Source organism: Temnothorax nylanderi, unplaced genomic scaffold (assembly GCF_030848795.1).
Source record: "Temnothorax nylanderi isolate EJ_2023f unplaced genomic scaffold, tnyl_v1.0 TNYL_tig0018_pilon, whole genome shotgun sequence".
NCBI lineage: Eukaryota > Metazoa > Arthropoda > Insecta > Hymenoptera > Formicidae > Temnothorax > Temnothorax nylanderi.
This window is the reverse complement of record NW_027249080.1, coordinates 1,217,878-1,240,073: the sequence shown is the minus strand read 5'-3', so window position 1 is coordinate 1,240,073 and position 22,196 is coordinate 1,217,878. Positions and strand designations below refer to the sequence as shown.

The window sequence follows — 22,196 nt, the reverse complement described above, 5'->3', positions numbered from 1 at the left end:
CTTTTTCAAACCACTCTCAAAAGCAATATGTATCATTGCTCCCTTCTTTTAATTAAAATACGTACAGTCCCTTTTGCTGATATTATTATAGGAATATCAGATGGACGACTACTTGTCGCAAAGACTGTCGCCCATAATTTTCATTGAAAAATAATTGGATGAGATGCGGGAAACGAGATGCGGGAAGTCTGGAGCATTTTGTATAAGCGATATCTTAACGATTATCATTTCGCGAGAGACAAGAACAAATGTTACAACTAGAATTCTAACTCCGCCGTTAGAAACGTATTTTCTATAGAACGAACCCTAGAGGCATGAAACTTATTTAATTGTTTCTGCAAGCGAGCACTTGTAGAATAAATTTCCACGCACGACATCGAATAGGTAGTGATATTATGTAACCATCTTTTTAGCGACATTTGTCTTTAAAAACGTTATTGTCTAAATTGCTTAATTTCAATTCATTTTCTTAATTTGCTGCCCTTGTTGTAAAGCAACAATTTTTTAAGAATCGTAAATGTCAGTACAAATGTTAACGCAGCACAGAACAGCACGGTTGATGAACTGCGCAGCCTTGTCGCGACGTTATCAGCTGACTATACGCCGTCATCGCGCTCTTATTTGGCTTTTCCATCGAAGATTTCCTTCTCTTCTCCGGGAAGAGTAGCGAGTAGGATCGCATCTCATTTTCACGATGGTATCGTAAAGCGAATGGTTTCCTGAATGGACAGACAGAACCTGGAGCGGCCAAGAGCGGCCGGTGGATGAGTAGGACAGTGTGTCGCCGTCCTGCACGTTGGGCCCCGTTCTTCTCCACGTGACCTGGCCACTGACCCACTTTGGTTTCTCCTGGTTCCCTCTCTCTGTCTTTCTCCCCGATGGTCCTCCCCCTCCGCGAGTCCCTCTCGCATTCGACGACTTCTGTACTCCATGAAACGGTCCCCCCCCCCCTCCTTCTTCACTGATCCGGGCTTCCGTCGAACGTTGCGTTGCCACCACCATAAACGACTTCCACCATCGGACCGGCCACCACCACCGATCTTCGTCGAAGGCGCCGCTTATGACTTAGCCATGCGACTCCAGCAACACATGCCGTGGCACAAGGTACGACGGCCAGACAGGTACCATCCCGTTTGCTAGCCGGATGGACGATCGCGCGGTATAGATTGGTGCGAGCGCGTAAGAGTCACAGAGAAGATTTCCAAGTGCGATCGGTTTCGGTAGCTAGTCCCGCGAGAACGAGTCCTGGTTTCGCCGATGCCGCCTATGGGCTGACGATCGACGAGTGCAACGCGCGCGATAAGAGAGACTCGAGACACGCGAGGTCGGTGCACCGGTTCGAAATTCGATCGCAGACTTAGCGCGCGATTCATGCCGACGAATCGACTTGCAAGACGAGAGCAAGTTCAGTGAAGAAGTGATCGGAGGGATCAGTGATCTCTCTCGAACGGGAAGGCACGCAGAAGGGACGATCCGACCACGACAAGGGCAAGGTCGCGTTTCCTCTCTCGCGCGGAAGCAGACCGGAAGAGCGGACCCGTCGTCTGCCGGAATTAAAACGACGTTATGAGACGCGCTTAACGTGCCCTCTCGGTTGCACCCAAGGTTAATGCGCTGCACGGTAAGTGGCTCGGCCCTTAAGGGGTTGTTTGATCGATGGTGCGGCTGGTGGAACGAGCACGAGATAATTTCCCTCGTGTGCCAACTCGAGGAATCACTCCATCTTCGTGATGCATTACTCGACTCGGGAGCTTTTAACGAATTTCTGTATTTAGCAGAATGTAAATTACATTGAATCTCTAATAATAAAAATTATTAGGAAATAAGAAAGAAAAAGAAGGAGATATGTGCAACACGGGTGTGTCTTAAAAAAATTAATGTGTAAAAGATCATCTTAGGTTTTTTTTTAATATTTAAATCGTATATTTTATACAATTAAAATTTGAATCCAATATTAAATTTCTTAGTGGAATAATTCGCGTTTTTGGTTTTGTTTCATATGCATTAAATATGTATCAACTTTTTAACACTCTCAAATTATTATTTTTTAAATTTTTTTGTTCACTCACAGTAATTTTTTAACTGCATCATGTATATGTAGAATACATGTAGGTAAATTTCTGATAATAGTTGATTATCATATAACAATCAGCTTTATTAAATAAAGAAATCAATTTTAACTAATATTGTTAGTAATATAACAATTCGAGTACTTCGTTAATCGATCCATCTGTTCTAAAATTGAAATGTGACATAAACGTGTCATCGCAAAATCACTCATAAAATTGAATTAAACTTATGATGTATATTTAAAAAATATGATTCGGCATTCGTCTCATCAGTTTACGATAAATTTGTTTTCGTGGGAGAAAGTTTAACGCGAGGCAATAAAATCGGCGCCAGGGATTGAACTGTCTGCCAAAACCAGGATCGCGGGTAAATCAGCGTAATCACGCGGATAGTAATTTGACCGTAGAAACGGGAGAAAGCCGGGTTTTCGATGTTAAAACGACGCATTCCGATGCACAACGTGGAAGACCATTCGGCATGCCCCGTTGCATCGTGGTATTTCGATCTCTCGTCTCGTAGCTTTTTTCCCTGCCGTATCCTTCGTCCACGCGTCATTAAACGTGCGCGCGACCGACACGACGCGTCTGCACGAGCTAGACGCCGAAAGTTGCCAGGAAGAGCTGCGGCACACAAATCGATGACGCAAGTAACAGGTATCGGCGACCTGGCATGGCATGCCGCGCGGACCTGCCCTCGTTCGCCGGCAGACGAGACGCGCGGTGAGATGCACCGACCGTGAAACGCACACACCTGAGTCACGAGAAGTCAGCACCGCGCGAATTACGCTTCCAGTTTTACGTTGCCAGTTTCGCGCGCGTGTACACTGGTGTACACAGCAACGGTCACGCATAAAGCTGGCGAATCTTAAGCCTGGCGTACGCCGTAAACACAGTTATGCTCGGTAAAAAATCACCATGTTGTTAGAATAATTAAGTAAAGGACGTCAACGTTCTTTTTACTTCTCCACCTTATTATATATCCTTCACACATCCTTTTTACTGTCCTCTTTTATTCTTTGTTATATATGAATACTCTTAATTTAACTAAGGGCACCACACACGCGCGCGAAATCTAAGAAAAGAGATCATAAAGAAATCATAGGCGAATGTTTTGTGAAATTAATAAATCGATTGAGATATTTTCACTCTTAAAGGGTCCTACGATTCTCTCGCTGACGAGATACTCTTTGACTGGACAAAAAGTTCCTCACCTTGACCCTTAGCAATGTCTAACGCGTACATCTTTTACGCACGTTCGATGTATACCTAAGTCAGATATGTGCATGGTGGCGGGTCGTAACGGTTGTCGAGGCTTCGACAGTTCGTCGTCACTCTTTCCAATCATGTAGACTCATTCGCGTATTTAACGCTTCTATGCCTTTTACCGGTGAATTCACAGAAAAAAAATTTGCATTCGTAATACGTGGCGTTTTTTGAAGTTAATTCATACGCAAACAGAAATTTTTTCCTAATGCAGATATGTGGAAAAAGAATTAAATTAACCCACTAATTTTTTTAAATACATAAATCACGATTCTCCTACTTGGACATCTCTTCACGGCTTTCATATATACAAAATATTTCAAACTCTTTGATTTTAATAATAGACTCTATAATTAGCAAAGATATTAACGCAGTAAATCTGGTAAAAAATTATATTTATAAAATTACGCTTTAAAAGTTATGAATCGTGAGATTATATACATATACAAGCAGGTGAACTAATTTTAACCCGTAAAACCACTGGTTTATTCATTAAAATTTAAATATATAAAAATTCTATTAAAAACAGACCTTCTACCTTGAAAGAAAAAGTCTCTTTGTAACAAAATCGCACCGATTAAACCGCAAACGATTACGCGGCTTTTCGTGCTATCGATATTAGCACGTTAGCGTACAATATCGGCAATCACTTTCGATGTTTCGTACGAAGCGGTCGGATATTGAGCCTTCCGTGTTGAAACGAGCACAGAAGGAATCGGTCGGTTTTGCACGAACGATCACGCTCGAATTGTCTTAAACGATCGAGTGAAAGCAGCGACCGTCTGCATCTTCGTCCTAGGTCTAGTTTCGCGCGGTCATTTCGCGGACTTCTGTGTTCCATTCGAATGGCACGGGTTCCCTACTTTCTCAGATTATTTAGCTAATCACCACCGTCTCGATAATTGACGCTCGTGCTTGCACTCGCGGAGAGAAAATAGAGGCCAAAGATGTTCCGATCTGTTGGATTAATTCAAATCGTGTTTATTCGCGAAAAACAAATCGCGGAAACGAGGTTGAATCGTGTCAAAATCTTTCTTTAGCTCGTGAGAAAAAAAATCTTTTATTTGTAAAATTACTTTCAAGACAAAGTTCAAAAAACGCTAACGGTATTATAAAGGTCTCCAATTATTAATTTATATTAATAAAGTTATAATAAGCTGAATTTGAAATAAGGGTTATTGATCTTTCTTCTCTCCGCCGCGCCGTGACCTTTAACGTTAAATTAACGCTTTAACGGACGTTTCAACGTCATCAATCACCCACGCACATATGATCGATCGTTAATAGTAACATCAATCGTTGAGGATCTTCACGACAGGTTGTCGAGGACGAGGAAGCCCCCGTCGAGGCAATCGGGTCACCCAGATCCAATAATCAAGATCCAATCACATCAAACTAAGCTTTCTCCGAGGTTCTGTACATGTGTATATCTCGCGGCATATGCACGGCGCCGTACGCATTCACGATACCTCGGCATTGACGGACGGCCAATGAACGCGGAAGAATTTTCGATTCTGTTGACTCGCGCCTCGCCGGAGGTCGAGGTTGGCGAAGAATCCTCTCGGCGAGGATCTGTGTGACGAGCGTGTAGGACTCTCGCGGCGAACATGAGATCCTGTGCCGTGTTTTCCCGCGAACATTTTTCCGATTCACCCGTGTACACCTCTGCCGGCAGTAAAGCATGCCGAGAGAGGACTCGTTTACCATTGATCGCCGCAACAGATAGCCCAGAAAGTAATGTTCGCGGGAATGCAACGTCGCGGTTTTGCGCTGTCGGCGATCAATAAACGTAGCAACGAAAGCGCGGACGTGAGCGACGAGAAATCTTATGTATATGTGTATTTTATGTATGTACACACATTTAACATAAATAATAAAAATATATATCATGTGTATATGCGCATTTAACTAACAATACTGTATAGTATAAAAAAAAGATGAGACTAAAAGTGAAGCCAGGAAGCGAGGAAGCTATTGGGAGTAAATGCGTTGAATTCTCGAGATGATTGGTATAATCGCCGACAACGACCGGAAAATGTTACGCGAAAACGAAACACTTACAACGAAAGTGACTTCCGCGTATTCACGGCCGTACGTAGGGCGTACGAAAGGATCGCACTTGTGTGTTAACAGCGTAACGTGTAACGTTCTCACGATGTAACTCGCGTAACGTGCAACTATTACGCGATATACCAACGTTATCATCATTCAATCGACCCTGAATCAAGGTAGCTGTGCATGATGAAGTGTGTGTTTAACTTTACGCTTAACATAATAGTTAAATAGAGTATCTCATATATTATGGATTATGGATTATGTTAATATAGTCATTACGTACTTATAATCTACGATCGTTTTTGCGTTGTAAACGTTCTTAATACATGTGTAAAAGTAAAATGGGAGTGTATATTATTATCTTTATAATTTTCTCTCGATTGATAAAATTATCGTGTCGTAAAATTTTTCATTGAATTTTTAACGTAAATAATTTGTTTCAGAATATTTATTTCAGATATGTATTTTACCGAAGCGAATTAAACGGCATAATTTAAAATGCGAATGCGAGTCGCATAATACAACTCCGGTATGTTTAATGTAATTAACATAATTGTCCGATATTTAACGAAATTAGCATAATCATGGTACATTTAATCGACGTCGTATAAATCGACCGGATGTTACGTAGTTTTTAGGTTAACAGGCGCGAATATTAATAGTCATATCAACTCTCATGCCTGTGTGGAACAACAGTTCACTTTAACGGATCGCATTAAAAATCAGAGCGGCACGACCGGGCCATATGTAGACGAAATCATTACCATAGCTTATGTCAAAACCATCATTTGGCCAAGCAATCGCTATGTAAAATTCCCGTCGTTACAATTTATCCCCACCGAGCTTAATAAACATCAGTTTTGATGTCGTCGCGTCTCTTTTTGATCCATTAGCTATTTTTAAAGTTTGAGATATATTTGAAATTTGTTAAAAAATTTGAAATTCCAAAAACTAGATAGAAATTACAAATCCTAAATCCGCAGATATATATATTGCAAGTTCACTGCTAACTTGACATAAATGAATGAGGATAATCTGCATACACGTTGCACACTGGACTTTATAATGGGCTAACAAGACCGCAGTGGGAATGGGACAGAATGTCGGCGAATTGGTAACTGGGTCACCAGTGTCTTGATGGTGAACCTGCGTTAAAGCGACTCGCCCGACGCTCATTCTCGTATCCTTGCTTCTCATCGTCTCCTCCGTTCTTCTCCTCGTCTCGCCCATCAAGGCCTCTATACTCTTCGCCGAAGATCTCCATCGACTTTACCTTCAGGTTCCTCCGATACTTCGTTCCCGTTCCTCCGCCTCGTCCGCGGCTATCGTACATCGGGCCTGTGTGACTGACTGTAACGGGATTTTGCAGATACACGCATGCAGCGGAGCCCCGTCGTCTCGCACGTACGCGCGCGCCCGTGTTTGCTTGTGAGCAAACGTGAACCTCTCCGAGAAGGAAGAGATACATATAGGTCTATTTGCTCCTCATACGTTTGACGACTCGCATGTGAAAGATGCGCGTATGTACCATCTCGTAGGATTTCGAGGGATCTTCGAATACGGACTTGGGGCAAAACGAACTGAAAGACACGCTCCTTGTTCCGTTAAAAATTTTAGCAATACGAATTATCTTTATCTCGTTCAAAATGCCGGTTAATTCTATTTTTATCCTTATTGTTCCTAGATTAAATTAGTTACAAATTTATATTTTTATAAACTATAATGGCGTCCGTAAACCTTTTTTGACCTTTTGCTTCTTGCAAAAATTATTAATAGAGCTACTCATAGTTATATACATATACTGCTTGCGTTTTTTTTTTGTATGTGCAAGCATACACCTATACGATATAGAAGGAGCATTGATCCATGTTTGTAAAATATTGGTTAACCCTTTGTATATTCATCCATTGTGAGCATTACATTATCAGCATTACATTGGATTTGTCTATTCGTGAATCAATAACTATAATTTAAAATAACACGCTACACGAACCGAGAATAAATCATATTTTATCTCGCAATGAAAATATTTTAAAATAATTTTCAACAAAATCGGCACGAATATATTTGAAAATATATATGTGATATTTGTTTTCAAATATTATATATTCATTATTATTAAATTAAATTTAATATTATTCTAATTTACAATTCCATTTGACGTAATATTGCACGCTTCATTATCGTCGGTTTTAGTATTGTAATCAATATCCATTTTGTGTGAATGATAATTATCTACGTTATCTATAATATTATTCCCTTCAACCTTTTGAGTTTTGGAAATAGATTGGTATAAATGATTTAATAATAAATGTTATTTAATGCATATAAATTGCTGCAAAATATTAGTAGCTCTCCGCAAAATAAAATCAATTGAGAGAATACGCGATGGGAGTCATCTTACGACTACCAGTTTTTTTGGCATACGTGCGAGAGGCTGATATCCTTGTACCGTTACGAGGGACAAATATATTTACCGATATGTAGATCTGGTAATCAGATCTGAAAAATTATGGCTGCCGAACGATCATGCTGAACGATTAAACCTAAAAAACAGACTATATTTCTATTCGGCATTAGATATTATCTTCATAAATTGCTTGATACTTGAAAAGGGAGAAGTGATATAAATGGTCAAATAAATATCTTCTGTATAAAAATGCTATCTGTCACTTATTTTGTACTTGAATTCATTTATGTCATCCTAAGAGAGGAGAAATTTTCTAGCTGAGAAACATAATGCACGTTTAATGGATAGGATAAGCAAGTTTGTACCTGCAAAGAAAATGGTAACTTACATCCGCTTTTTCTTGTGGATATAAGCGCATATCTTTTGCGTCACATTTTATGTCTCAAAGTCATGTTTAAAACTGAAGGATACTTTAAGATCGTCGTTGACCTGGTGCCAAGGGCCGCCTTTATAAATAAATTAACGTTGTCTTAAAGCAGAGCTATCTTTAAGTTTGATAAGAATTTTTTAATTTTTAATCTGTTTAATCGCTTGATACGACTAAATCTTTCAAGACGAATTTTATATGTCCTTTCTTTAATAAGTATATTTTCGAAAAATATTTTTTCATTATAGATGGTTGCTGAGAAAGGTGTCTGTCTGCTGTTCATCTTCCTTACTCTCACATGCGTCTTTTCTCACTCTTGGACGCCTCGAAATGAAGGTAATTACGGCGAATATCATTTGCCTTCGTATATTCACTTTAACAAATATGGCTAGATATATTTAAACATTTCCTAACTTGACGGACAAATTTTATCAACGATATCTTTCTCTTCCATACCAATTTAGAAAATTAAAATTAAAATGGTAATCTGCTTAACGCAAAGATAAGGTAACCTACATAACTTGCATAATTTTTCAAACACATCTTTTTCCGCATGGTAAATCTTTTTCCTTTACTACGTTAAAAGATAATGAATGCGCGAGTAACGAGGCAAACTCGGATTTTCTACTTTTACAAATCGTTCTCGCATATTGCATTCTCATTAACATGCAACGTGGCTCGTATACAAAATGATACGTTAAAGTCGGCGGTCATTACTGACACCAAATTCTACTTTCCATCTTTCTTTGAGCAAAATCAACAACAGAGAGGTGGAGCCGAGAAGGAAGCTTTTCGCTATATGCCATTTATTCCGGTCGCGCGTTGAGCGTGCAGACGAGGTGAAATTCGATTTTCTGCCGAGCTGCGCGAATATCGATGTCTCACGTATGTACGCCGCTTTCGGTCCCTTCCGGCGAGCGTGAGAGGAAGGTCAAGGGTCGTCGGAGAAAAGCCGCGCGTCACTGTTTCACGTTTTAACGTGTCGCGTTTTTACGAATTTTTGGCACGGCAAATATTGACACATCCTACTTAGAAGAGCCTCGCGCGTTATCTCGAAAGCCGCAAGAGAGATGTTTCTTTGAGTCTGTTTGTGTGAAATATGTGAAAATTTTAAGAGGCTTTCAAGCGGCACACGTTGTCGAAGCAATATCGTTTCAGCCATATATAAGTATTCTATATTCATAGAAATAAAATTGTTTGTTCTATGAATATAGAACTTATTCTATATTCACTTAATTATACATGTTATCGATATATTTATGAAGAATAAACCTCAAAACGTGGCAGTTATTTTAACGACAGTGATATCTCACATTATTAAACGTAATTATTTAATATATGTATAATAAACAATTTTGGAAACTGAAACCTCGAACTTAAACCTAATAAACAAATATATCGTTTTAATTATTAATATAACTGAAGTAAGTTAAATAAAATTTAAATAAATTTAATAGAAATTAAATTATAATTTAAATGTTAACGTATTTAATATTGGAAATTAAAAAGTGAGACGATAATTCTCCATACGAGACTACTGGCAAGGAAAAGATTGACTTCAAGCTTCGCATTAAACGCAATTGAAAAGACGATGATTCTAGGACACTCTTCTTTATTGACGGCGAATTTTGGAATGTCATCTAATACGTCAGGTTTTCAACGTTGCACGTCCGAAAGACGCTCTCTCCCGGTTCGAAATTATTCTTGCAAGCCTGTATATATCAAACGTGCAACTGCATTTTAATGCTCATTAGCGTACGTGCAATGACTTTGCCCTATATATCAGAAATTCACCTTTCTCCACTTTCGCGCGTTGATTTGTGTCAAGAGAGTTTGTGGCTCGTGCGACATTCGCGGTAACATTTACAGCTCTATAACAATTTATGACAATGGATGACATTTCTCGCAGCGCGTGAAATTCCTACTCGCTGTACTTTCAATCTGTCATATCAATCTATATGGGATCTATCAAAAGTCGAAACGCTTTCTTATTGAGCATCTGACACATAAATAGAGCTTATAAAATTTAATAAGCAAAACTTAAGATAATTATAAGAATGACAGATTTAATGAGGAAATTGAAATAAAAATTCCTTGAATTATTTATCGATAAATGCACAAAATGTAATCTTAGAATATGGAGAGGATAATAAATACCTATTTTTATTTATTTGGAACGCTCATAACGATTGTCGAGCTTAATTTTATCAATTATCAGTAATTACTGTCAGACTTTAGGTCATCATAGAAAATTCACGTAGATTTAAATAATGCAAAATATAAAAGAACAAACTTTTTAATAGTACCAACTTATATACCTATATTAATAATACCTGTGTTATTCTAACTGCTTTTATCTTATTTATTTCCAAATGCGCGTTGTACAACGTCAACGCGAAAATACGCGTGGAAAATGCATGCGGGAGCTACAAAGTTTAACCGTAACAGATTAATTATTACTACTATTTGTCCCCGACATATATATTGTCCTCAACATATATTCTATATAGTTGTAGTACGCTACGGTAGAATAAATGGAAGATTACACGCAACACATACCTCACAAGTAATTGTGTATCATCATCTTTATAGCGCGCATCTTTATATACTCGTTTAACACTTTAATATTTTCTAAGGTGTATATTTTCTCGCAATCCGGCTATTAATCGAGATCAATAAGCTGACTACATTAATACCCCCTTTTTTCTATAAGGCATAATTTCTGGATAAACCTGCACGACATAGTGTGGATCTTAGAAAATGCTCGCGCAGCAACGCGATACATTCGATTTAATTCGCATAAATAATTCACAAAGCTTAATAATTCGCTACGAAGCTTTTGAGTATCGCGCATATTTAATGCGAAACTCTCCCGATTTAAGCGAACTTCTATTATACATAATATCGACAACGAAGGTTTAATGCTCGCTATTACGTCACGTCTCGCGATGATTATTCAAGCAACATGCGTATTGTTATACTTTCATCATAAAAAAATGCTCAGAGTATTCACTAAATGACGCGCCTTATGTGCTCTAGAATGGACATAATCGCGTTTCCGCGGATCACGTAGTCAACCCGTATTTCGCGACGTTATGCACACAATCCCGCGGCTAATCTAAATTGCAAATTGTCCTTTCCTCTTTTCCGCGTCGCGTAGAAAAGAAAGTTAAGTAGCTCGCAATCGTGACAGACGCCGCAAAAAATATGCAAATTTTTGCGCGAGAACATATTTGCGTACCAAAGTCTTGGCACGTAGAAATAATGAATTTAATTTTTCAAGTTCCTAATTAGAGAAAGAACTCAAACTTTCTCGTTCTGCCATAACTTAATTGATATCGTCATTACATATTATTTTCGTATACCTTGTTTAGCAAATAGAGAGCTCAAAATTTTTGTTTCGTATTGTTATTTTATATATATATTATTTTCATTACTTTTTATATTTATCGCATTAATATTTATTTTATACAATTTCCTTATATGACAACGTAAAAGTCTGAGAGAAAATATACGCCTAGAGGATATCTTAGAAGATATTCGAGCAATGTAGGACGTCTTTCAGACGACTCTATGACGAGTTTTAGGCGTTTGTGTTCTTTGGGTACGTGCTGTTTGGAAACGGCGAGCAAATGCAGCATACCAAGACTGATAAATATGAGGTGGATCCGTAAGACGCGCGAGAGTCGGCGCATAGCAAAAATCTGGAACGCCGGCCGCGAGTATCCAGACAAGCATCGCGGACGGATCGCGGAGTAGGTCATCATATATCGGCAGTGTGCAAGCGTGTTATAGAAGGCACGTGCGGCGGAGCCTACATGCCTGCTCGTCTATGCTTTGGTCAGCTAAGCATAACCGGAAAAGATAGCCGCGTATGTGCAAACACAACACACGCGCAAGCGGGCGTGCATCTTGTAACCGACGTTTTCTCGCCGTATCCCGATATTAACTCAATATTGACGCTGATTCATATTTTCTCTCGCGTGCTGAAGAGTAACGAGACAAGCAAGAGGAAAGATGTTATCATCAAATCTATATATCATGGGGATTAACGAAAGAAGGCAAATACCTTTTTTTTTTTTTTTAAGAAATAACCTTCCTTTCGTTCTCCTTTCTTAAACGAATCAATGTCTATACGCGATATCTATTTATACTCTTCTTGCCTCGGTCGTTCTATTGCAACATCGGTGGCTAAAACGGAAACGTTGCAAGATAAACGACGTCCATATATTTTTGGCCGACGCTAAAACTTAGTTATTTAACGTCTCCACTACGGGTTGCATATCGCAACCAATAAATCCTCGATCCGATATTCGATTTCTCTTCAAGGGTAAACCGAAATTTGGGGCAGTGTCTCGAGCTACGTGAACGCGGTACTCTTCCACAACCCAAATACCAAACGGAGCGGACTTTGGGTGCCTCTTATTCACAACACGCTACAATAATAATTTATTTTATAAAAAATATCTCTTTTTACTACTGCTTCAGAAATTGCGAAAATTTTCTAATATTATGTATATGCACGTAAAATAAGCGGCCAAATGTATAAAAAGATCGTGTAATCTCGTGTATTCTCTTTATGTGTATTCGCTTTTTAATTTTTTAATCTTTTCTCGAATTTCAAATTAATTCTACACGAAACGAAGAGAAAAATCGTAAATCTTACAATTAGCATTAATCTTTCTAATTATCTTTTAGGCAGAAAGCTGTTTGGCGGCTACACGATAGTACCGAAGGCGTGCCGGCCGTCGTTGCCGTCGCGCATCAAGTCGAGCGAGCCGGCGATATGCATGTTTAATTACGAATGCACAAGGCGTAACGGCGAGGTCGTCGGCGCCTGCATGGACGGCTTCCTCTTCGGTGCGTGCTGCCAATTACCGCCGAAGAGCTCGACGAACGGAGGCAATGATTCGCCCGGTACCGAGGCGCTTCTCAATCTGCATCAGATCGACCACGTACCTGACATACCTATTCTGCTGAATCCAGACGGTACGCCGGTTGGCATGTCAGTATCGCCGAGTGGCGAGACAACGAAAACCGACACGTCGTCGACCGGCGATAAGCCGAATGTCTCGAGCGGCGGCGAAACGATATACACGAAGATCTCTAGTTCGAATCAAGGCTCTTCGTCGACACTATCGTCGCCCGATACGACGAACAATGCCGAAAAGACACAATTGCCCCAACAGGCGGACGTAAGTCACTTGGCCCAGGACTTCCCGGTTCTTCTGGGTCAGCAAGACATCATCGATGACTTGAGATTGCCAGGATTGTTGACGCATTCAGATTCTAATAACGATATCCAAGATCATCAAGATCATCCACCGGCAGCGAATCCGATCACTACGTTGTTAAATCCCAATCAGATTCTGCAAATAGCAGATCCAGTCGATCAGCTTCCGGCATTGTTCTCGCAAGGACTGAGCCAAAACAATCACAGCGATCCAGAGACGATATTATTGAATGAGAACGGCACGGTGCTTGAGGAGATCAACAATCCGGAGATCTTCCGACCTTCCTCCACTGAAATGCCGATCGATGAGGACGTGCAAGATGGAAGTATATGGATCAAATTCTCGGAGCAGCCTTCCACGATGGAGTTAACGTCCACGTCGCAAGCTCCCAAATCAACACCCGTGATAACAAATATGCCCGTGGTGACTCAGCTGTACACCAATGTACAGAAGCTTACGAGCGATTTACCTAGCACGCCATCGACAAACACATTCGAGAAGACGAACACAATCGAGAAGAAAATGTCTACGAAAATGGCGACGGATTCAATGAAAGTCGAAATTACTACGCCAATGACCTCCTCGAGTATCAAAGATGATCTGGTGAAGGTACCGACCATTATATACGATTTACCATCGGGCAACAAGAAGAAGGATGATGTTTTCGATAAAGAGGAGATTGCCATTAATCACATAATCTCTATCTTGAACGACACTACGCCGAACTCGGACGTATCGGTGACTCTACCGGTTCCAAATTCTTCGCCGGTTCAGGCCTGGGTGAGTATCGACGAGACCTCGAAGCCCACCCACGTCAAAGTCAGTTCCTCGAATTATCGACCTACAACGCCCGTATCGTCGACTTTCCCGTACAGTTTTTATAAACCTGGTTCCCTGCAGCCCAAACCTTCCTCGACGTACTACAACTACGAGCTCGTACCCACCGAGACGACTTACACGTCACATCGTCCGACCTCGAGCGGCCCTTACGGTTCACGGCCATCCACGCAAACCTACTCCGGCGCTTCCAGCAGCAGTTTCATCAACAACCGACCTACGACGAACCCTCCGGCGCCAACGGTGATAGTCCTCGGCCCGCTTGGTACGAGCTATACCACGCAAATTACTCAGAAACCTATCACGAGAAAGCCTTCGGCTACAACCACCAAGCCCGCTCCAATTTCGATTAAAACCACTCCCGTTAGACCTACGTTAATCACCAAGAAGCCCAGCGTGTCTACTACCATAACTCACAACATCAGCACCGTCATTTCCAACGTCGCCAACAACAACGTGGTCTCCACTAGCTATATTAGCGTTAACCTAAAGGACGGCACCAGCGCGAAACCGATAGTCGATGTCAGCACCGAGGCGATCGCGGCAGAAACCTCAAACACGAAAATTCGGCCGAGCACGAAGAGGCCCGTAATCTGGACCACGGTCTCATCGTGGTCGAGCAAGCCGGCGTTCAATCTGAAACCGTCGACGTCCGGCGTCACTTGGTCGAACAATAATCTGACGCCAATTAACAGTCTTATATTCAAGGATACCGTAGACGAAGCTACCACCGCTGCATCTTATGACGATGAGACTGCGGCGCCGGACGACCTCATCAACTTCCCGCCAGTGCGAAATCCGAATCTCAACATCTCTATGCCGGTCTCGCAACAAGAGAAGCCGACAATCGTCGAGACATATAACAACACCGGCTACCCGGATATCGAGTTGATCAGCGAGCACGATATACCGACGCCCACATTCGTCGAGGACGATGTGCTGACGAACAAGGTGGACGCTTTCGTTGACAAGCTCGTCCAGTCGCTGCAGGGTACCTTCCAGGTAACAAGATAATTTGTTTTTACTAGCTAGAGTTTTACGCTCCGCGCTCTTTGACGAAGTTTTAGATTGCTTTGAGTTTTACACGAACGAAACTTAACTTTCAGTGCTTTGAGCGTCACGAGTGGATGTAAACACAGTTTACATTAGCGTCTCATTATTTTTATACTCAACTAGAACGTTGAGAGCTTATTATTCTTGAATTTCTTCATTCTCTTTTTGCTTTTGGAAGTTTTTACACATTTTATGCGTTATTTTTGCTCGAATAATATAATACAATTTGAGATAAACATTTTATTTCTAACACATATTGAAGTTTGTGTAATTTGTTCTTCTTTCCCGATTCTTCGTATTTCTTTAGAATTTACAAGAAGTGGTCTACACTCGAAATAGCACCGTAGAGACTCCAACAACATCTTCTACCGTAACGAGAAGACCGACCAGTGGAAACACTACGACAAAAAGACCTACGCGAAAGCCCACAACTAGACCGTTGTCGCCGTCATCGTCGGCGACGACGAAGAGACCATCCGCGACAACGAGAAGGCCTACTCGTCCCACCCAGAAACCGCCGACGTCCGAGAAGCCAGCGCGTCCCACTAAAGTGACCACTCCGAGACCTAAACCAAACGCATCGCAGAACGTCACGACGAAAAGGCCCCAAGTAACGACGAAACGTCCGAAACCGACCAGGAGACCCACGACTACGCCGTCCAGCAGCACGCAAGCGATTCCGCTGGAAGAACAGAGTCTGAACGCGACTGAAAGCAGCGTTGCAGAAACGGATGCCGCGCCAGACTTTCGGACTCGTAAGTGAGCAGTCGAAAAGTTTGCAAAGTCCTTGTAAAAACTTCTACAAATAAAAGATCCGAACATCTAAATCGGAATCATGTTTCTTTTCTACTTTTTCACTAAACCTTATATAACTCTGTTTCAAATCCTTTACGAAAATGAGTATTATTAGTCGCAATCGTCACGACTGTTATTACGGTCAACATAATACTTATTGCGATAACAGAATGCGGCGTGAGACCATTGGTCTCGAGATCGGGAAAAATAGTCGGCGGAAAAGGCGCGCAGTTTGGAGAATGGCCATGGCAGGTCTTGGTTCGCGAGGCGACCTGGCTCGGCTTGTTCACGAAGAATAAATGCGGAGGTGTACTTATCACTGATAAATATGTGATGACAGCAGCCCATTGTCAACCAGGGTAAGTTAGAAAAATATATTTTAAGCTTCACCGAAAGGTAATAAAATCTAAATTATTTATTTATGTTTATAGCATATTATTAACTCTATATAAATCTCTCTCTCTCTCTCTCTTCCTCTTTCTCTCTAAAGCAATAATTTGCAACTCCTATTATTATTTTGGCTTCGTAAAGAATATGAAAATATAAAGATTTAATATTTAGACTTATGATTTCAATTTTTATCAATTTCTTAACCGGAACGGTATTGAATCAAATAACAGGATACTTTGTAGAAACTAATGTCAAATAAAAAAATGCAAATATCGCATTATTCTATTGTTTACAGATTTCTAGCTTCCTTGGTCGCGGTGTTCGGCGAATTCGACATTTCGGGTGAATTAGAGCCGAAGCGCAGCGTAACGAAAAACGTTCGCCGTGTCATCGTGAACCGCGGCTACGATCCAGCGACATTCGAGAATGACCTAGCGCTGCTGGAGCTGGAGTCACCGGTGCAGTTTGACGAGCACATCGTCCCGATCTGTATGCCGGAGGACGGCAGCGACTTCACCGGCCGAATGGCGACGGTCACGGGCTGGGGCCGGCTTAAATACAGTGAGTATCGATTTTCGTTCACCCAATTTATAAATTGCGAGCGCTTTTGTGTATGTCATTCATGCGTTAAATTTCCCGCAAGAAGACTAGAAAGTACGAAATGGGACGAGTTACCGTGACGAGAACAGAGTAACAACTTTCACGATGACTCTCGCGCAGCCTCCTACGCGCCCGAATTCTATTCGCGGTTCTATTGTGACTTTCTTTTCACGCCGTCAATTCGCCGTCAAGGTTCCACTAACGGTATCGTTACATTCGACAGATGGTGGTGTGCCGTCGGTGCTGCAGGAGGTCCAAGTGCCCATAATGGAGAACTCGGTTTGCCAGGAGATGTTCCAAACCGCCGATCATGCGAAATTGATTTTGGATAGCTTCCTCTGTGCGGGATACGCTAATGGCCAGAAGGATTCTTGCGAGGTAATCGGATGAGTTGCTCCCCATCGTATTCCATTAGCTCTATTAACTGTTCCAGCTGTTAGCGGTAGCTCTTTGATCTTTGCCTTACGGCAAATAATATGATTACTTTGTCGGTTGCACGTGCGAAGCTTCAATATATCAGTATATCAGTATTATCATTTGTAATCTACTCATTTTCCTATTGTAGGTCTTATTTTTCATTCTGGAGAGAAATATCAAACGCCCTTATCAGCACTACATTTTAATCCTATGCTAAATAGCAATTGCTCTATCGATCGCAGATGGAATATTCATATCAGTATTCTTAATAATATTTATCTACTTTTTATTTTTAATTTTATTTGTTTTTATCATTATTTTGTTGCGGAATATTTCTTTTTTTTTGTTTTAAAAAAAGATCTTCAATACTTTGGCGATTAATTTTTGTTCAACTTGTTTGCCACCGATGCTGCAATAAATATCTGGCATCCCGCAACGTTAATATCGAAAATAGGTGTTGCACAAACAATTATAGCCAACAGTTAATGATTTTCCTCAGGGTGACAGTGGTGGCCCGCTAGTGATGGAACGACCAGACGGCAGATGGTTCCTAGTCGGGACCGTTTCTCACGGCATTAAATGTGCGGCCCCGTATCTACCGGGTGTGTACATGAGGACGACTTACTTCAAGCCCTGGCTGCACAGCATCACCGGAGTTTGAGAAGCTGGGCCGCAATCGTCATCTCACGTTCTCGCGTAATTACGCGAACGGCACCGGATGCCATTCTGTATAAATGTACAAAGAAAACCTAATTTATTTCCCCTCGAGATATAGCGTATGAAACTCAATTAAGTAACACAATCGCAGATGTAACCGTACTTGAATGTCAGAAGGCTATATCGATTTCTGAATAATAACGAGACGCCCCGTTCTCTTCTGCATCCGTTATATTTCATGTTTTCCATTAGCGCAAGAAGTAACACTTGCATAAGCAGCAACTTATACCGAGCAAACTTCTACTACACGGTAAAGGCAAAGAAAGAGAGAGGAAGAAAAGGAAAAGAATGAAGAGACAAGTACGTCAACTTGAGTCTCAAGTTATTTAAATTTCGAAATAGAATTCTACACGGAATTGTCTGCGGCAAAACACTGCTTCTCGGTGCACGACCAGTGTCCGATGTTGCATTTATGCGTATCAATGTTTATTATGCGTGTGTATATACGTATTATGCTGAGTCAGCATTAAAGTGGGTTCAGACTCTGAGAAGTCCTAAATCGTTATCACTCCTGGACAGATTCCTATCGATTCCTTAACTTTCTTCCGCAATCGAAGAAACAGATAAACGACAAATAATTCACGATTTGCGTCAATACTCTATATAGCGAACTCCTTTTACCAACTTTGAAACCGACTTTTCTTTATAAAAAATCTTTAACAAAAGTTTCTTATAGTTAATAATAGTAATTAATAATAGTTAATAATAATAAACAGTTCAAGGAAAAATGGACTCCAAATTAATTATACTTTTCAAATCAGTACCAATAATAACTCGTTATCAAAGACATGTGAATGAATTTTGGATTATCGCGCATAACACGAGTGAATTTCAAAAGCCGCAAACATTCCCCTCATATTTTATATATCTGCCTGCTCCGCAAATATTCGCGCCAGCTCCGTGATACGTACATAAGTGCGTAAAGACGAGCTACAAGCCCTATTTATTTCATTGTTAGATGTTATTTATTAAATACATTTTTATACGATAACAACATGTGGCTATTTTATTCACCACCAACACTCCGCGCACGGAAATAAAAGACATCAATGACTATTTGACGTCACGTCGCCATGAATATTACGCGCCGCAATCCACGAGGTGATACTCCTGAGCGACAAATGTTCGCCAAATCGATCGAGAACTTTTAATATACTTATCATCATTACATATGAGCAACGTAATCGCGGTGATAACGTCGCTTGCTTCCGGTGCATCCTATCTTTCTGTCGCTCATTTTGGCACGTGTTTGAACTGAAAGGTCGTGGCACCGATAAAAATCTTCAAATGTTATCGTATAAATCGCGAGGCACCTGCCTACGGCACTAATTCTATAATGTTCGCATTCTACTGTCGGAGGTTACTTCAAAATTCAAATATCACTATGCGCCACCAGCGATTCTCTACAATTTCCTGAAAGAATATTCTTACGCTTTACAAAACTTTGGTCGCGTATTATTATATATATAAATAAGACTTTATATATAATATCTGTAGCTTTTTATTTCGAAAGATAAAATATATCTATCTAAGATATCTTTAGGTTAATCTTGGAGCAACCCCTTGTCATCTCGTTACACTGATTATTAATTCTGTGCTTAATGTAATAAATGGGGAAATAATAGCAGAGTACGCAGCTTATGTGATGAGGGGGAACGAAATGTCGTGCTACCGATTAGGATCTTTGTGAATACGCACTCTTTATTACGTCAGCTACGCGTAAAGTACGGTTATTCTATTCAGGATGGAAGAAGCTTCTCGTAAGTACGGTTATCGTTATTATTTCATTACAACTGATGTTAATTCTCTTTGTAAACCTCGCGAGATAAGAAATTACGATTAAATTACGAAATAATTAGAATCACGTAGGTCAATTGCAAAAAATAAACTGCGTTTTTTAATTCCATTTAAAACATCACTGGCACGCAGAATGCAAACCGTTAATTCATAAATATTTAATAGAACATTGATAAAATTTAAAACAAGAAATAATAAATGGGTATTACATGAAAATAAAAATTTTTCAGACAGAAATTAAAATTAAATTGATAAATTATACTAAAAAATATTATTTAATACAAAATTTCCCCAGATATAATAGAAAATTATTTGACGTCTTAAATTAATTGGATTAAACAAAAATTCTGTATGTGTGTAAATTATATACGAGCGGGGCTAACGTTATATTTCCGTTTAGAGGAAAGGGCGCGGTAGCTCAAAGGATCATTGAATGGCGTGTTGGCTGACCTCGGCGGAGAACAAATTTCACGTAAGTGATTGGGATCACCAAATGAGTGTCCATCACACAAAACTATCCCGGTTTATTCATGCGCGTGCTTCTACGATGCGAGACAATGTACATTTATATTCCGTCATAGTGGACACGAAATTTCTTAGAAGTCTGGGACCTGTTATCCACGACACGCAAGGCCAAAGTAACGTTCGATGTTACGCCGCGAAACGTCAAAGCGGAAAGAAGTGAGGCGATTTAATGGTACGTACGTACCGTAGGTACATACACATACACGCGGCGCGACCCGGTGCACTCGCGAGGACGCGTGTATGCACCTCGAGTACGCTCGCCTGCGTACTCTGGCATTTCGTCGTACAGGTGGTTGCATCGTAGACGGACGGTAAATGTATTTGCGACCTTCTGCGTCGCTGCAAAGATTTGCGCGCGTCTACCGACTCGTTCTCCTCCTCCGCGAAAATGTTCACTGAATGCCCTTTTCAGGAAAAAGGAAGAATAACGTTGCAATTAGAATTCAAGGTCAATTGTTAGTTACAAGAAAGATTAAAGCTGAAGGAGTAAAGGATATTGTACAATTTCAAATTATTGATCGTAATTTATAATTATCTGTAAACGATGTAAGTTAATAAGATCTATAAGAAAACTGGTAATAAAGTAATTGTAGTTTACATTAACGGTTTGAATAACCTTTCCTTAAATTCCTCAAAATGGAAGGAAAATATTATTTATCAGTATTTTCATTAAGGATTTTAAGCAATAAAAATCACTTCAGTTTTTAAAACTAACCCAAGAGTCTATGAAAAGTTTATATAAAGACATTTCAAAATTCAGATCTCTTGATGAAATCAAACTTGAAAAAATTAAACAAAAGCAAGTCTGTTGCGATTTCTGCTTCGTAACCGTCTAACATATGTGAAAGAGTACGCGGGGGTTCATGAGCGGGTATATGGAGCAGGAGCGACCGCCCGGCGGGCACATCAGGATACCTTGGATCAATACGGTCAAAAGAGAACGAAACTAGTGGCGATGTAAGGAGTGCGAGAAGGAGTGAGCTAAAACAAGGTAAGCTCGAAGAACGTGTCCTGGCGCGCAAGGCGAGAAATATACTCGGTTGCCGTGAATACATCTTGAGATAAATAAAACAGCGGGCACTAAGAACCAGACAAATTCCGCGATACATTACATAGAGAACTCCCCCACAAAGTTGAGCTCGCACGACTGGAGAGCGAGATTATCTCGTTATCTCTGACCTTTTCGCAGAACGAGCATTGCTCTTTCCTCCGGATGTTACGGAATATCGCAATTTCTGAAAGTATTTGCCAACACAAGCGGTATCTCACAGGATCGTGATATTACAATTAGCGAAAGGGATAAATCTATATGTACATGCGAGTCTGAGAAAAATTGTGTTTTGTCGCGAGATTTCAAAGTAATATAAAACTGTGGATTTTTTTTTCTCTTTCGCATAAGCAACAAAAAGGACATTGCATTAGTTGCTAGATTTTCCATCAAATACCAACAAAAACTGGTTTTTAATGAAAAGTGAGTGCATATCGGTTCATTATACCACTGCAGCATTGTCGCACTCGATCACGTCATTGTCGACGCTGCATGCGGCGCGTTATCTGTCAATACGAGTAGCTTCGAGTGGTTAATTCATTCGAGAGTAGCTCCTTCG

The 22,196-nt window shown here is 40.5% G+C and overlaps 1 protein-coding gene across 1 annotated transcript; it reads left to right on the top strand.

Moving 5' to 3' along the window:
- The first annotated feature begins 1,583 nt into the window (after nucleotides 1-1,583).
- Nucleotides 1,584-18,752, top strand: Flz (transmembrane serine protease filzig). The gene is made up of 8 exons (XM_071699416.1): nucleotides 1,584-1,621; nucleotides 8,473-8,560; nucleotides 12,923-15,297; nucleotides 15,656-16,103; nucleotides 16,313-16,502; nucleotides 16,829-17,094; nucleotides 17,357-17,511; nucleotides 18,050-18,752. Exons 1-8 carry the CDS (start codon nucleotides 1,610-1,612, stop codon nucleotides 18,209-18,211), a joined length of 3,696 nt encoding a protein of 1,231 aa, XP_071555517.1. The 5' UTR covers nucleotides 1,584-1,609; the 3' UTR covers nucleotides 18,212-18,752.
- Nucleotides 18,753-22,196: the final 3,444 nt, after the last annotated feature.